At 38.0% G+C, this 15,252-nt stretch overlaps 1 protein-coding gene across 1 annotated transcript in view; it reads right to left on the minus strand.

The window, feature by feature from the left end:
* Nucleotides 1-4,657: 4,657 nt before the first annotated feature.
* Nucleotides 4,658-15,252, minus strand: part of LOC139954032 (MOB kinase activator 2-like) — a 29,036-nt gene continuing 18,441 nt past the window's right edge. Inside the window, exons 2-5 of the mRNA XM_071953679.1 lie at nt 10,421-10,587; nt 9,336-9,435; nt 5,960-6,084; nt 4,658-5,224 (exon numbers count right to left, since the gene is read on the minus strand). Coding sequence (XP_071809780.1) covers nt 4,944-5,224; nt 5,960-6,084; nt 9,336-9,435; nt 10,421-10,587 — 673 coding nt within the window. The 3' untranslated portion in view covers nt 4,658-4,943. The remainder of the gene's footprint in view (nt 5,225-5,959; nt 6,085-9,335; nt 9,436-10,420; nt 10,588-15,252) is intronic.

Consider the following 15,252-nt stretch of genomic DNA (forward strand, 5'->3'; position numbering starts at 1 on the left):
TGCGAACTAACACGGTCGGCCATTTGCGGGAGTCAAAAATTTGACTCCCATAAGTGGTCGACCGTGTTAGTCGACCAGGTAAAAGGAAAACCGTGCAATTTCGAGGCATGTTTGTGTGGATCATTGTATTCTACTTTTATAACAGGATTTACAAATGCTTTTCAAAGACCAACTCAACCGATCCAAGGCAACATGTTCCTTTAACTTTGCAAACTAACAAGATCGGCCACTTTATGGAGTCAAAAACTTTCTTACTATATGAATTTTATAACAATCAGTTTCAAACGCTTTCATGGACCAACTCAACAGATCCAAGACAAAATGTCCCCTTAACATAATATTTATAGTATCCGCATCGTTTAAACACAAAACAATTTTTTTTCTGAATGAAGTTAATTTTGTTGACATTTTTACTGATCTAAACTGGATTCAAGAAAAAAAACTATATTATCAATGTCTTGCCTCTTTGTGATGACTATATATGAAAATAAGTAGTCTCAAGAGTGTTATAGGTCTAAAATAAGGTTCTAAAATAACAAACTAAACCTCCACCCTACTTTTTGAACTTATTCTAAAATAAATTGCAGGTTCAGAAACTGTTGTTTTTTCTTTTTCAAGAAAATCAAAGTCCAAAGAAGGTAAAAGGAATGTTAACCTACCCTCCTACCATAAAATAAACACTTGCCTATTTAAGACACTGGACACTTTTGGTAATTGTCAAAGACCAGTATTTCAACATATGCAAAGTTGAGCTCAATCCAATTAGTCGTTGAGGTTGCGAGATAATAATGAAAGAAAAAACACCCTTGTCGCACGAAGTTGTGTGCTTTCAGATGCTCGATTCTGAGAGCTCAAAATCTAATTCTGAGGTCTGGAAATCAAATTCGTGGAAAATTACTTCTTTCTCGAAACATCTGTTACTTCAGAGGGAGCCGTTTCTCACAATGTTTTATACTATCAACCTCTCCCCATAACTCGCTACCAAGTAAGGATTTATGCTAATAATTATTTTGAGTAATTACCAATAGTGTTCACTGCCTTTAATGAACAGATTTTCCCGTCAAAGGCAGTTTTAGTGTTTGGAAATCTGTGTAGTTGGACAGATTGTGGGTTTAAAGGTACTAGACACTATTGGTAATTACTCAAAATAATGGTTAGCATAAAAACTTACTTAGTAACGAACAGTGTAGAGACAAGGCTGTTTTTTGCTTTGATTATTCTCTCGCAAGTTCGAGTGAGAAGACTGGTCTTTGACAATAACCAAAGGTGTCCAGGGGTGAATTTTACAAAGAGTTAGGACTAGTCTTATCTCGAGTTAGGACCAGTTACTCGTCCTAACTTAGGACTATCCATGCAATTTGTATATCTTCTAGGACTAGTCCTAAGTTAGGACTGGTCCTAACTCTTTGTGAAATCCACCCCTGTGCCTTAAAGGATTGCCATTGCTTAAGATTAAGCACTTAGGATTAAGCTATATTTTTCTTCATTTAAAATTAGTTGAACAGGTTCGTTAATTAACTTCATAACTTTAATCTTATTTTAAAAATACAGGTACGTTCCACACTTTAAAATAAATAATATAGCTACACACATTTACTGTTATATTTTTTTTACACTTAAAATAATAATTGTCCAAAGATAACGGGGTAATCTTAAAGAGTGTGCAAGTCTTGTGCGAATTGAAAAACGAAAACACAATTAGAAATGCCTATGAAATCAATTCGTCTGTTTCAATTCTATGTATATCACAAGTTTCTCTAAATTAAAAATACCCATTAGCACATTGATATTTTTCTTGGCCAGACCAGACACCATGGCAGGGATTTGACTTCAAGATTATATTTGTAAATTTCAGTCATGACATCTTGAAGAATATTTTTTCTGTAGAGACTGACCTGAAGTAGGATCAATATTTGATGATGACTCCAGCAGCCGATTTCACAAAACTTTACGCAACTCCACTTGCCAATGTTTATGGCCTAAGATGCGGCATAAACGTTGCACAAAGTGGACTTACGCAGCTGCGTGTTTTTTTGTTAAACCAGCTGCAGGCCTGGGCCCAGTTACATAGAGCTGCTTAAGCAAAAATTTTGCTTAAGCACGAAAATAGCTTGCTTATTTTTCACATTTAACTGGCAAAAATTTCATGCCATGTACATTGCTTGTGACTGGTATCTAGCTGTTGTGTACTTTAGCATAACAATTGAGTGAAGTCTTAGTCAGTAATCTGGGCCCAATTTCATAGAGCTGCTTACGCAAAAAATTTGCTTCAGCAAATTTGCGTAAGCACGACAATAGCTTGCTTATTTTGCACATGTTACTGCCAAAAATATCATGCCATGTACATTGCTTGTGACTTATATTTAGCTGTTGTGTTACTTAGCATAACAATTGAGTGGAATCTTCGCCGGTAATCTGATTTTACAAAGCAAAGATTTTTTTTGCTGAAGCAAAATTTTTTGCTTAAGCAGCTCTATGAAATTGGGCCATGTAAATCACAATCAGGCCACAGATCCAGTGGCCTACTCTGCCCCCGGTCATGGCCTTGGTGCCCCTTCAAAAGTTGCCCGTTTAACTTAAAATTCAATAATTAAAGTGCCCTTTGCAAAATGGAAATGGCCTTGCCCTTTCAAACTTGAAATTCCAGGCATGTGACGCCAAAAAGAAAAAATATATCTGGATTTTCGTCCGAAATCCTACTTGTTATAAAAGATGTAAGCATCTTACAAAATTATTTTATCTGAAGTGTACGCAGCTTTTTAAAATTTCAGTGGTGTCAATTTGAATGCAACTTTCAATTCTATCGGGGAGCTTTGTACAACAATCCAGGAGATATTTAGAAAAACATTCAACATAATAGAGACAAAGTTTCCACAATCAGGGAGATTTTCAAACTTGTTCATCATCAGAACATGCAAAGATTGGTTAATTTTTTGCAAACTCAAAGTCATTATTTGAACATCATTTTTTTCCTGTTCTTGATGTTAAACAGTGAATATAGATTTGGGTTGCAGTAACAGCATACGTGTATCTACTTGCCAGGTAGAGTTTGTTCTTAGAGAACTGTCTTGCTTAATTCTACTACTGCGGAGTAGATTGTTCGGGTGTTTGGGTGATCTCTCAATGCTGAAAAGAAATTGCCTGCTTATTAATAATTGTTCATTAAAAAGACATAAGACTGACTGACCTATAATAATAATAATAAGGATAATAATAATAACAATTTGGGAGGCTAATCATCCTTACTCGCAGCTAAGAGCTGAATTGAGAAGGACGCGGCTACTATGTGTTCGAGACGCAGGCATGCAAGGATGCTTTGGCTGCCAGCCACATCAATCCAGTCTGCCTACAGAGCACAGCCAGAGATCAAAAGTGTTTGATTTTTCCCCGAGGGAGGAAAACAAGTTGGTCTGAAAAACCCTTGTGGCACAGCAGAGAACCAAGCCAACCATACCCCACTTGCTTGGTCATGGGCTAAATAAATAGCCCCCGTCCTGCGGTCTAGGGTAATCTACGAGCCCTGAACTGAATAGCAGCTTCTGCCTAAATTTCAAATTATTGTTTAAAAATCACTAGTGCTGCAAGCAAGCTCTCTTCCTTTTACTTAATTCCTGATTACAACAGCTTAATATTTCTACACTAATATCTTCAATGTATTGCTTAATTTTATCAACGATATGTAAAACAATTTTACAAGTCATAAATACTTACAGTAGCTCTTTGGGAAAAAAAATAATCAGTCGAAAGACCAACCCTGTATTTTATTTTTTGCTAACATGAATCATATAAAATCACTTCCCAATTTCTTGGGTTTCACATTAAAGGACCTTAAAGTAATTGTATGTGGGATTCACAAAATAGCGCCACCTAGAGTTTGCTTGTAGAGAAGCCAATTTTAAAGAAGACTGAAGCATGACCTAACACTTCTGGGCTCAAGAATAACGCCAGAGAGTGGCCTCCAGCGTAGGTAAATCCTTGTCCATCCTCACCTTTTACCTAAATGTAAATTCATGTGCAGACAATGACAAGTGCAGCTACGTTTAAATTGTCACCTCGGACCAATCAAAACACAGATATAGAATGCTGACGTCACCGCACATTTACCCAATGAAATGGTTGTATCCAATGAAATAACTGCTTCTGAAAAGCAAGTAGCTGTATTTATCCTTGCAAATAAAGACAGGGGACCAGTCTAATATGACTGGCATCTTTGACCATAAACCTCTCCCTAGCAAACTCTTGATGGGGCTCTTTATATTGTGAATTCCCTAGGTAGGAAAATTCACTTCAATAATGCAAAGCTTCAGAGAGTCATGCTTTCGAATAAATCCACGCTAGACAATGTACACAGCCCTATCACAAAGTTATACTGATTTTATAAGAGGAATATATATTTTCTGAAGAGGCCTAAACTCCCATCTCAACCATGATGATGTCTGGTCCCAGCCACTGCGTCAAACTCCCAGTTGTTAATAACAAACTCTAAGAAGTCCGGTTCCAGGTCATATCCACTTGTGATCTCTGTAGCTGATTAATTCATAGGGAGTCTGGTTCCAGCCTCTATGCTTGTGTTTATGATGCTATCACTCTGAGAAAACAATCCAAGATGCCGGTGTGGCAGGAGTTTCTGTCCCCCATCGATTCGGTCCCCCCCCCCCCCCCCCCATTTGGCGAACTGTGTACTTCTTCTGATAGCGCCCTCTTTTGAATCCTCCTCCAACAGCCCATGGTAATTTCCAATGAGGGGGACAGAATTTCCAGCGGACAGTATTCCCTTAGACACCGGAAATAACTTCAATTTTTTAGATGCTATGGCAAAGTCTTAAAATTGGACTCCGGCTGCAGCTACAAGTTGAAGCCATGAGCCATAAGCCAAAGATGAACATTCTAAACACAGCATGTTTTTAGTCGAGATCCACAAGAAACCATCCATAGTGTAGCCACTACGAGCTACCGCTAGCGTTATTCGTAGCTGATTTTGAGTTCACATTGTTCAAGTCGAGTGCTTCGATCAAATCGTCTAAAACAGAAACGTCCTTTGCGTCCAGTATGTTAAATTCTTGGGAGAAGATGACCACTTGAATGAATAAACTGTTGAGATGCCTATGAAGATCGAAGTAGATTAACTGTTCGTAGTGAGCGTGGTAAATGTGGGCTACAATTTGGAATAGAAGTCTTACAACACGCTTGACTAACACCTCAAAATCACTTGGGAAGACGTGATCTGAAAACAAAGAAAAAAAACCTGTTAGAAACATATTATTATCGCTAAGAAAAGGGGTTCGAGTCATGATCATGGCACTTGTGTCTTTTAGCAAGACACTTACATGTACTTAACCATTGTTGCTTTGTCCTTTGGGTGGTTGTAAAGTCGTAGGTCCCGCGTCTTGTGTGTAAGGCAAAGGACGAAGCATCATGGTTAAAGGTCTTGCTTTTTAAGGACACAGGGGTGGATTTCACAAAGGTAGTCCTAACTTAGGACTAGTCCTAGGCAATAGGAGATAAGACCTATAAGAGATAGGACCAGTCCTAAGTTAGGATGAGTTACTGGTCCTACCTTAGGACCAGTCCTACATGTATCTCTTAGTATTGCCTAGAACTAGTCCTAAGTTATGACTACCTTTGTGAAATCCACCCCAGGTGTCACGACTAGGACTCAAATCCACACTCTGCTAACCAGAAACACCAGAGATTGAGTCCAGTGCTCTTAACCGCTAGGCCGGCTGACACTCCACCTGGGCCCAATTTCATAGAGTTGCTTAAGCACAAAAAGTAGCTTAGCATAACAAAATTCTGCTTACCAGAATAAGGTTACCAGCCAAACTACCATGTCACAAGTACACTTTCCGACTGAGATCCTGCTCACTTCTGCTAAGCAGAAAATTGTTAAGCAATATTCTGTGCTTAAGCAGCTCTATGAAATTGGGCCCTGCTGTGAAGATCTGGAGAAACAACTTACCGTATTTTGTCGGTAATATAGATTCATCGTTGATATACTTTTGTATATTTGACATGGCATAGTTGATATACTGTGGTGCTGTTAACTTCAGTTTCTTTCCCTTGTCGTCGAGCCAAAGGTATTGCCTGAAGAAAAAAAAAGAGTAAAATGAGTTTCAGGCTGGAAAGTGGGGGATGTGGAGTCAGGCTGGAAAGTGGGGGATTAGGCCTGGGCGAAATACTTGAATATCCGGTTAATGGCGAATAGGTTTTCCTATCCATAACCACGAATGCCTTTTTTTTCTTAACCGGATATCCGCATAGGACGCGAATACCTAATTACAACCAAGTAACCGGATATTCTTAATAATAATTGATTTTTTTTTTTTTTTTTTTTTAATAGCGCCCTCTAGCGGCGAAAAAACTACTCCAATTTTCCGATCAATTTCGGATAGTTGGCCAGCGGTATCCGAATAACAAAATTTCACTATTCGCCCAGCACTATGGGGGATGCGGAGTCAGCCTGGCTACCATGCGGCCCTTCAGTGTCAAAACAACCCTTCTCGAAACTGTTGATCTTGTCTGGGTAAATAAGCTATTTGCGAGTTAGATTTAAACAACGACTGGTATGATGACTTGCTCATGTCACAATGTACCACTTCAGACTATAGAGACAGTTGCTATGTCAAATGGTTCGGGCCAAGCCTTTGTATAGCAACCTCCAGACATGCCAGATGGGCAAACCCTGGCACCATTGTGCCATACACATCTATTCAGAATTGTGTGTGGGTTTACACCGTATCTGTGCCAGACAGTATTCAAATCTAAACATTCACATTTGTAATGGGATGAAATTGCAGCCCCCTTTTTTTTGTTACCCCTAGTTTACCTATGTCCTGCTCGGACTAGGGCGAGTCTAGGGGTGGGTGGTTGCCTGGTGGTGTGTGATGAGTGGGTGATTGGTAGCAGGATTTGCAACCAATCAGGGCTATTGAGGAAGGGATGTCTAGGGGTCAGTGACCAAACCCAAGAAAGTGGTTTGACACTTGGCCACTGGACACCGACAGAGGACGGATAGTGTTAGAATTAACCCTCCAAGTTCTTCAATAATTACACTTTGCCTCTGTCGGACATCTACGTTGGATTGCGCCAGCCCAGCTTTATTACCACAATAATTGTATATTCATCCCCTGTCCTGCTCTAGGTGAGTTTGATTTTACTTTTATCTTTCTTGTGAATCTAGTTAGGTTTAAAAGTTAAAGTAAAGATCGGCGTGTCGCTTAACATTTAGTTTTAACAATCACTGCTACTTTCTATTGTGTAAGGATAGTGTTTCAGATTTTGATGATTGAAGTTCTAGAAAAGAAGTTCCTTTTTACAAGCTCTAATTTTGAATTGATAATTGTTGACTTGTTGTTTTCCATGCTCTTTTGAATTTTTGATGCTTACAAAATGTGAATTGCCAGATTACATTTTGTCTCAGCATTATTTTGCTTTGAACTTGATTTATTTAATGTTGGTTAAGTTTCTGCATTATTCAGTACTTATTTGTTTCATGGTTTAATTTCATTGTCTACTTTGTTCAAGACCAGATACTTTAACTAGAGTCTGTTTTATTCAGTGGTTGATTTATTTGATTACACCTGTTGATTATTAAAACAACTTATTTCTAATAGACCTTTTTGATATGAGTTTGGCAACAGACAAAGACTAGTTTCAGTTTTGAAGTTTCTTTGGTTTTAGTTTTATGCATCTATCTTTCTTTTATTTACTGAAACTATACTGTTCAGTCAGTAATCATTTTTATCATAGTTTTGCTCTATGGTTTCATACATATATCTTTGGTTTTTAACTTCTCGTTTGGTTTTTAATGTTTTGCATTTACTTTTATTTTTACTTCTTTTAAGTTTATCATTGTATATAATTCATTGTAGTCAAAACCAATTCCCACGGTTTTTCATTGTTTATTGTAAACATCCTGGTTTCATGGCACCAATGAGTCATTGTTCCATGAAATGTCTTATACCACACACTATGCAAGGGGTGTAGTTTCCCTTAATTGGCTTTTAAATACCCTGTCCATCATTTTGCCTCAGGCATGCACTGGTCTGGGGAATAGTGTGACCTTTTAGCACCCATACTGCACTGGCTAGTGTAACAGTCTCACACAGCTGTTATTGTTTCACACTTAATTTACTTCCAAGATTAGTGATTTCTGTTAAAGGATTATAAGATTTATTATTAGGTATTTAATTTTAGTGTAGTTTATATTTGTGAATGGCATAGTATTAATTTTAAACTTGGCCACTGGACACCGACAGAGGACGGATAGTGTTAGAATTAACCCTCCAAGTTCCTTCAATAATTACACTTTGCCTCTGTCGGACATCTACGTTGGATTGCGCCAGCCCAGCTTTATTACCACAATAATTGTATATTCATCCCCTGTCCTGCTCTAGGCCGATCCAAACCAAGAGAGCCAGCAGGACAGCGTGCCATCAACTGTAGCCTATTTATCTTCACTGCATTTTCGTCATAACCAGTCGTACCAGAAACAGTAATCCTGTCCCCTGATCAAGGACGAGGACCTGTTTCTGAAGTCCCCATCTCCAAGTTTGTCATCATCTTCACAGCCCCAATATCTTCAACTCTGCTGGAAGAACTTTTCCATTGTTACACCGGAATCTTCAATTCAAGTTATCGTCCTTCCCAGTCCACCACCAACAGATAGGCCATTCATTTATTTTTGTTTAATATTTCCATTGTATAAAGTTTCATTGTTATTTTCGTTGCATTTATAATATTGTCGAGACCCGCCGGGTTTACTTCTCTCTTTTTGTTTCTGAGATTTTATTAGTATCTCATTCACATTGTTTAAATACAGCGTTTTAAAGTCGCCTCTCCCTTATAGTAGTCGGGATTTGAATAAACCTTTCTTTATATTTTACAACACCACTAAAACAGCGTGTCCCTTGTAAAATTTATTATGTTTCAGCACAGAGTGCGCTAGCCGCACTCAAACCTGTTACACATTTTTTTTTCATAAACCCTTCCATTTCAAATCAAAGACATACTACGTATGGATGAATGGAGGACCAAAAGTTGACAACCCATTTTTTTTTTAATCTGAAAGTCAACACGACACCAAATTTACACTAGCAGAAAATTGGAACAACAAACTTTTCAGATCAAACCATATTTCCTAATTTCTACTGCAGCTGAGATCAGGACAGCCATGGGATCTTGATGTGTGGCATGCTTTGGTTGCAGTCTGATGAACTTCCCCCCCCCCCAAAAAAAAAAAAAAAAGTGTACACATTGTTGTACCAGCAAATTTACTAGTTCTAGTTACTTCTTATCATACAAGATTGTTGCATTGACGTGCAATGAGTACTTACGTATTCCCGGGTGCTGACATGCTCGGACATGTTTCATTTGTACAAGACTCTCCTGACGATACTCCGTATAAAACATTTACATTGTTGAAGAATTCAAGAACTGCAAATCAGAAAGAAAAGTTAAGATTTCGTTTCGTTAAATTTCTTAACACTTTTTAGAGTAATTATTTTGATTTGTACATTAACTGGTCTTTCTAAACTGGGAGCAAGTTCGATCAGGGTACAATCATCGACTAGTGGTTAGTTTGTGATGTACGAAGCGCATGTTTCTGAAATTTACGACTCTAGTCGTTGTCTAGCGACCATATGTGAAAAAGATGACCGTGAACATGCAGTGCACACATAAAAAGTCCATACTCAATTCTTTTCAGCTATTTTAAGAATAACTTCCAGCAGCACACTATGATATGACAAATTACTATTGGTTACCAATGATGCGACCAACCTCGACCAGCCTCAAGTGGATGGTCGCGAATAGTCGACTAGACTGGTCCAACTATCGTTGACTAACGCGGGTTCGATCAGAGTTAGTTCGATCTGTGGTTAACTATGGTCGTTGATCGAACTTGCTCAGAGTTTGAGGCGTGGTTACAACATAGTGTCTACTTGCCAGGTAGAGTTTGTTCTTTAGAGAACTGTCTTGCTATTTATTCTACTACCATAAAGTAGTTTTTAAGAAATTGGGAGACATGTCCTGCTTTTTAACTACAACCTGAGCAGAAGTCCAGAGGCCAGCCATGCGTGAGATTTTTCAAAGCTCAGCCCCCCCCCCCCCCCCCCCTGCGTGCAATCTGAAGATTGTGCAAACATTGTAGATTTTTTTGGTACGTGCGTTTTTTGTACACACGAGCGCAATTTAGCAATGCATTTTTTTTTTTTCCTGTCTGGCCCCAATACGTGACAAAATAGATGCTGTGCGTGTGAGCGTGAGACAGAGCCCAAATGCGTGAGTCCCACGCCTAATGCGTGAGACTTGGTAGGTCTGAGAAGGTAGAGCAGTGTCGAGTCCACCGAGATTGCCCAATAGCTAGAGGCAGTACGAATACCATGTTATGTACATGTATTTTTAAGCCTTACACACTCACCATTTGAGCCGACCCACTCATTCTGATCTAGGCCCTTGGGTAACCTCACAACGTCCCTCATGTCAAAGTCCGTTATCTGTGCCCCTAGATATTGGGGTTCCAAGAACAGCTTAGGCTCCTCTGGAGCTGTGGGTATCTGAGGTTTCTTCTCTTTCCGTCCCGCTTTCCTGTATTCAGAAATAAACAGACAAATAAAGTTTTAAGGTAAGATTGAAATTGTTTAAAGATTTAATACATACAAAATAGTATGTATGACATCCGTTTTCAACTAGTGGTTTAAACCCGCCGAGGCCTGGTTTTTGATAATTTACCTCGACTTCGTCTCGGTAAAATTATCAAGAACCAGGCCTCGTTGGGATTAAACCACTAGTTGAAAACCTCTTCATCACACATTGATCCCTTATTTGAAAGTATACCTTTAGTGATTTTTGTTCAACCATTGTTTTTTTTTTTAGTCCTATATATAAAAATACCCAATCCAAAGGACGAATCAATACAATGTTTGTATTTATATAAAAAAAAAGGTTAAAATAAAGTAAAGACATTTACATATAAACAAGAAAAAGCAGGGTGAATTGAAATTTTCAAGAAACATCTGACAATTTTCCTATTTATTGGTTGATTGGTTGACAACTGTCTTTCCCATCATTTGTGCCTTTATTTCTTTGCTTCTCTAGCGCTGTTGTACACAGTGTTTGTTGAGAGTGCTCCACATGTTCAAGGCCCGGTATAATGATCACTATTAATTAAAGGTTCTGGTGTCGATTTCACAAAGAGTTTGGACTAGTCCTAACTTAGGACTAGTCCTAGGAGATATACAAAATGTATGCGTAGTCCTAAGTTAGGATGAGTAACGCGTCCTAACTCAAGACAAGACTAGTCCTAACTCTTTGTGAAATCGACCCATGGTCACCTTTGGTATTGTCAAAGACCAGTATTCTCACTTGCTGCATCCGAACATTGTATGCATAATAAATCTGTGCAAATTTTGACTCAATTGGTCATCAAAGTAGCAGGAGAATAAAGACAGAAAAACAACACCCTTGTTGCACAATGATGTGTGCTTCCAGATGCCTAACAGAAGGCGTCAGGCCTGAAGCCTTTAAATTATATTTGAGCGAACAATTACCCCTTTCTCAAAAACTATGTTACTTCAGAAGGAGCTGTTTCTCGCAATGTTTTATACTATCAACAGCTCTCTATTGCTTGTTACAAAGTAAGTTTTTTATGCTACAAATTATTTTAAGTAATTACCATTAGTGTCCAGTGCCTTTAAAGTAAAGCTATAAGAGTGTACCAATATGGAGAGTTGAACGAATTAAATAATTATTGTTTTCTTTGTGTACTGTGTGTGGGAGGACTGGAGGCGGACGCAAGGTAGACTTGAATAGAGCATATTTTGTATGCTAAGTACATGTATGTTAAAGGTATTAATTGCACCGGAGTGTTCACAGCTGTTCCCGAGCTAATCACAGCACAGATGTGTAAACAGTGTAGTTATTTCTGACGATTTTAAAGGGGCAATAAAATAATGGGGGTTTTTTTTTAAAGAGAAATGTTAGAGCCCATGGAGACATGACAAGGATTTGTAGAAAAAAAATTCCCTTTTGTCCAAGAATATTTAGTAAAAGAATTATGATCAGTAGAATAAAGTGTAATAGATGGAAATTTGCATCGGGGATAAATAATACCAATTTTCGTTTTTACCCATATTACACCGATGTGTGTAATAGCACTGTATACATGTACATGTACTCAGTACTTTCTCAAGCTCTAGGATTTGCACCCAAGGCCTTTGCCATTTGATTTTCAGTGCCTTGCCTGGTAGAATAAAGTTGTAAATGTGTATTTAGATAAAAACTACCCTGTGTGATTGCAAACAACATCATGTCAGTCAGTGAATCTTTAAAGGGAATGTACATACATACACATTTAGTATTACTTTTAATATAAAATATTTAATATAAATTTAATAGCGATAAACACTTTCTCCCTGTCACTCTTTTGTGCCTATTAGTGTGGAATTGCCAACATATTCGCTCCGGATTTTCGGCGATATCTAAAAAACTTGACCAACTTTTGAATTAAAATCTGTACCTTAAAGGCAGCTGTTGGTAATTACTCAAAATACCTATTAGCATAAATTCTCACTTGGTAACGAGTAATGGGGAGAGGTTGATAGTATAAAACATTGTGAGAAACAGCTCCCTCTGAAGTGACTTAGTTTTCGAGAAAGAAGTAATTTTCCACAAATTGATTTTGAGACCTCAAGTTTAGAATTTGAGGTCTCGAAATCAAGCACCAGAAAGCACGAAACTGTATAACAAGAGTGTTTTTCTTTCATTATTATCTCGCAACTTCGATGACTGATTGAGCTCAAATTTTCACAGGTTTGATATTTTATGCATATGTTGAGATACACAAACTGTTAAGACTGGTCTTTGACAATTACCAATAGTGTCCACTGTCTTCAAAGGAACATTACAGAATTGGTTGCTGCTATTAAAACAGTTGCTGGCAGTGTAAGTACTTTAAAGGTAATCCACCATATAAATAAACTGACAAACATGTAGAAGTTTGAGATCGATCGGCCATCTGGGTCACAAGAGAATAGTGAAAAACCGATTACAAAATTAGCATTGCATCGATGCCAAAATAAAAATAAATATAACGCTCACGGAGCGATAAACTCCAAACGCGACCTTAGACTATTTATTTCTCATCAAATATAACATTTCAGACAAAAATATTTCAAGGGATGTTTTCTACTATCGTCATCATTAGACCATGTAAGTTTTATGTAACTCTGTGATCTTCACAATTTCTGTTTCTTACCAATTCTGTAATGTTCCTTTAATTGTACAAGTACACAGTATTTAATCGAAATAAATCAATCAAATGGTTCCGAAAACCAAGCCTTCCTTTTAAAGGCAGTGGACACTATTGGTAATTGTCAAAGACTAGCCTTCACAGTTGGTGTATCTCAACATAATGCATAAAATAACAAACCTTTGAAAATTTGAGCTCAACCGGCCATCGAACTTGCGAGATAATAATGAAAGACAAAAAAACCTTGTCACACAAAGTTGTGTGCAGTTAGATGGTTGATTTCGAGACCTCAAGTTCTAAACTTGAGGTCTCGAAATCAAACTCGTGGAAAATTACTTCTTTCTGGAAAACTATGGCACTTCAGAGGGAGCCGTTTCTAACAATGTTTTATACCATCAACCTATCCCCATTACTCGTTACCAAGTAAGGTTTTATGCTAATTATTATTTTGAGTAATTATCAAAAGTGTCCACTGCCTTTAAAGGTGTTGCTTTCTGACCTAGAAATTACCATTCTTCAGTTAATTTAGATTTTTCATAAGGAAATTGCAATTTTAAGAGGAAACCTGAGCATGAAACCTGACATGACTAGGCAAGCAATTTCACAGCGGCTATTCATACCACAGAGTATCAGATATTGTTCCTGTATGATTTTGTGGCTTGCATTGGAAGTTGAGTACACATGATACTGCAGATGTGTAAATAACAAAATCTCATCAAATCAGTTCTCAAAATTCAGATCTCTTTTGGTTTCAGGTACTGTAGTATCTACAAGTTTGTGTACAGATCCTGTTAATTGGATGGAGTATTTTTTAGTCCATACATGTACATCCATCAGGCCTAGAATAACACGCAGGCCACTGAGACAATGGCCTCCGTTGCCCAGGGCCCAATTTCATAGAGCTGCTTGCTAACTTAGGACTAGTCCTAGGCAATAATAAGAGATAGGACCAGTCCTAAGTTAGGATGAGTTACTGGTCCTAACTTAGGACTGGTTCTATCTCTTAGCATTGCCTGGGACTAGTCCTAAGTTAGGACTACCTTTGTGAAATCCACCCCTGGCCCACTAAATGTGCATCACAGGTTCAGTGTACATGTACATTGTCCGTTTACTGTGAAACATTATACATCTATCCAGTACATGTTTGTAGGATAAAGAATATATGACTTTGGTTTGACTGAAACTTGTTTCGTCAATGTGTGATAAACACTGTATATTGGATGCTTTCCGAGTCCTCTGAAACAAAACAAAAAACCCTGGGCCCTGGTCACACCTCTGTGTTATTCAGAAAGGATTGGCAAGAAATGAATACATGCAGGTGTGAGGGAGGGCTGTGGAGGACAGTGAAGATCAGGTGGACTGGCCTTTCCATAATTTATCATCCAATACTTTAAAGGCACTGGACACTATTGGTAATTACTCAAAATAATTATTAGCATAAAACCTTATTTAGCAACAAGCAATGGAGAGCTGTTGATGGTATAAAACATTGTGAGAAACGGCTCCCTCTGACATGTCTGAAGTAGAGTAGTTTTTGAGAAAGAAGTAATTTCTCACTAAAATATTTGGATTTGATTTTGAGACCTCAGCTAAGGTCTCGAAATCAAGCATCTGAAAGCACCAAACTTCGTGCGACAAGGGTGTTTTTCTTCCATGGTTCTCTCCCAAATTCGTCAACCAAAAATGTTCACAGGGTTATTCTTCTATGCATGTTGAGCTACACCAAGTGAGAAGACTGGTCTTTGACATAAAGGTGTCCAGTGTCTTTAAAGCCAGTAGACACTATTGGTAATTGTCAAAGACTAGCCTTCACAGTTGGTGTATCTCAACATATGCATAAAATAACAAACCTGTGAAAATTTGAGCTCAATCGGTCATCTAACTTGCGAGATAATAATGAAAGAAAAAACTACCTTGTCACGCGAAGTTGTGTGCGTTTAGATGGTTGATTTCGAGACCTCAAGTTCTAAATCTGAGGTCTCGAAATCAAATTCATGGAAAAT

This window comes from Asterias amurensis, chromosome 22 (assembly GCF_032118995.1).
Source record: "Asterias amurensis chromosome 22, ASM3211899v1".
NCBI classification, from domain to species: domain Eukaryota; kingdom Metazoa; phylum Echinodermata; class Asteroidea; order Forcipulatida; family Asteriidae; genus Asterias; species Asterias amurensis.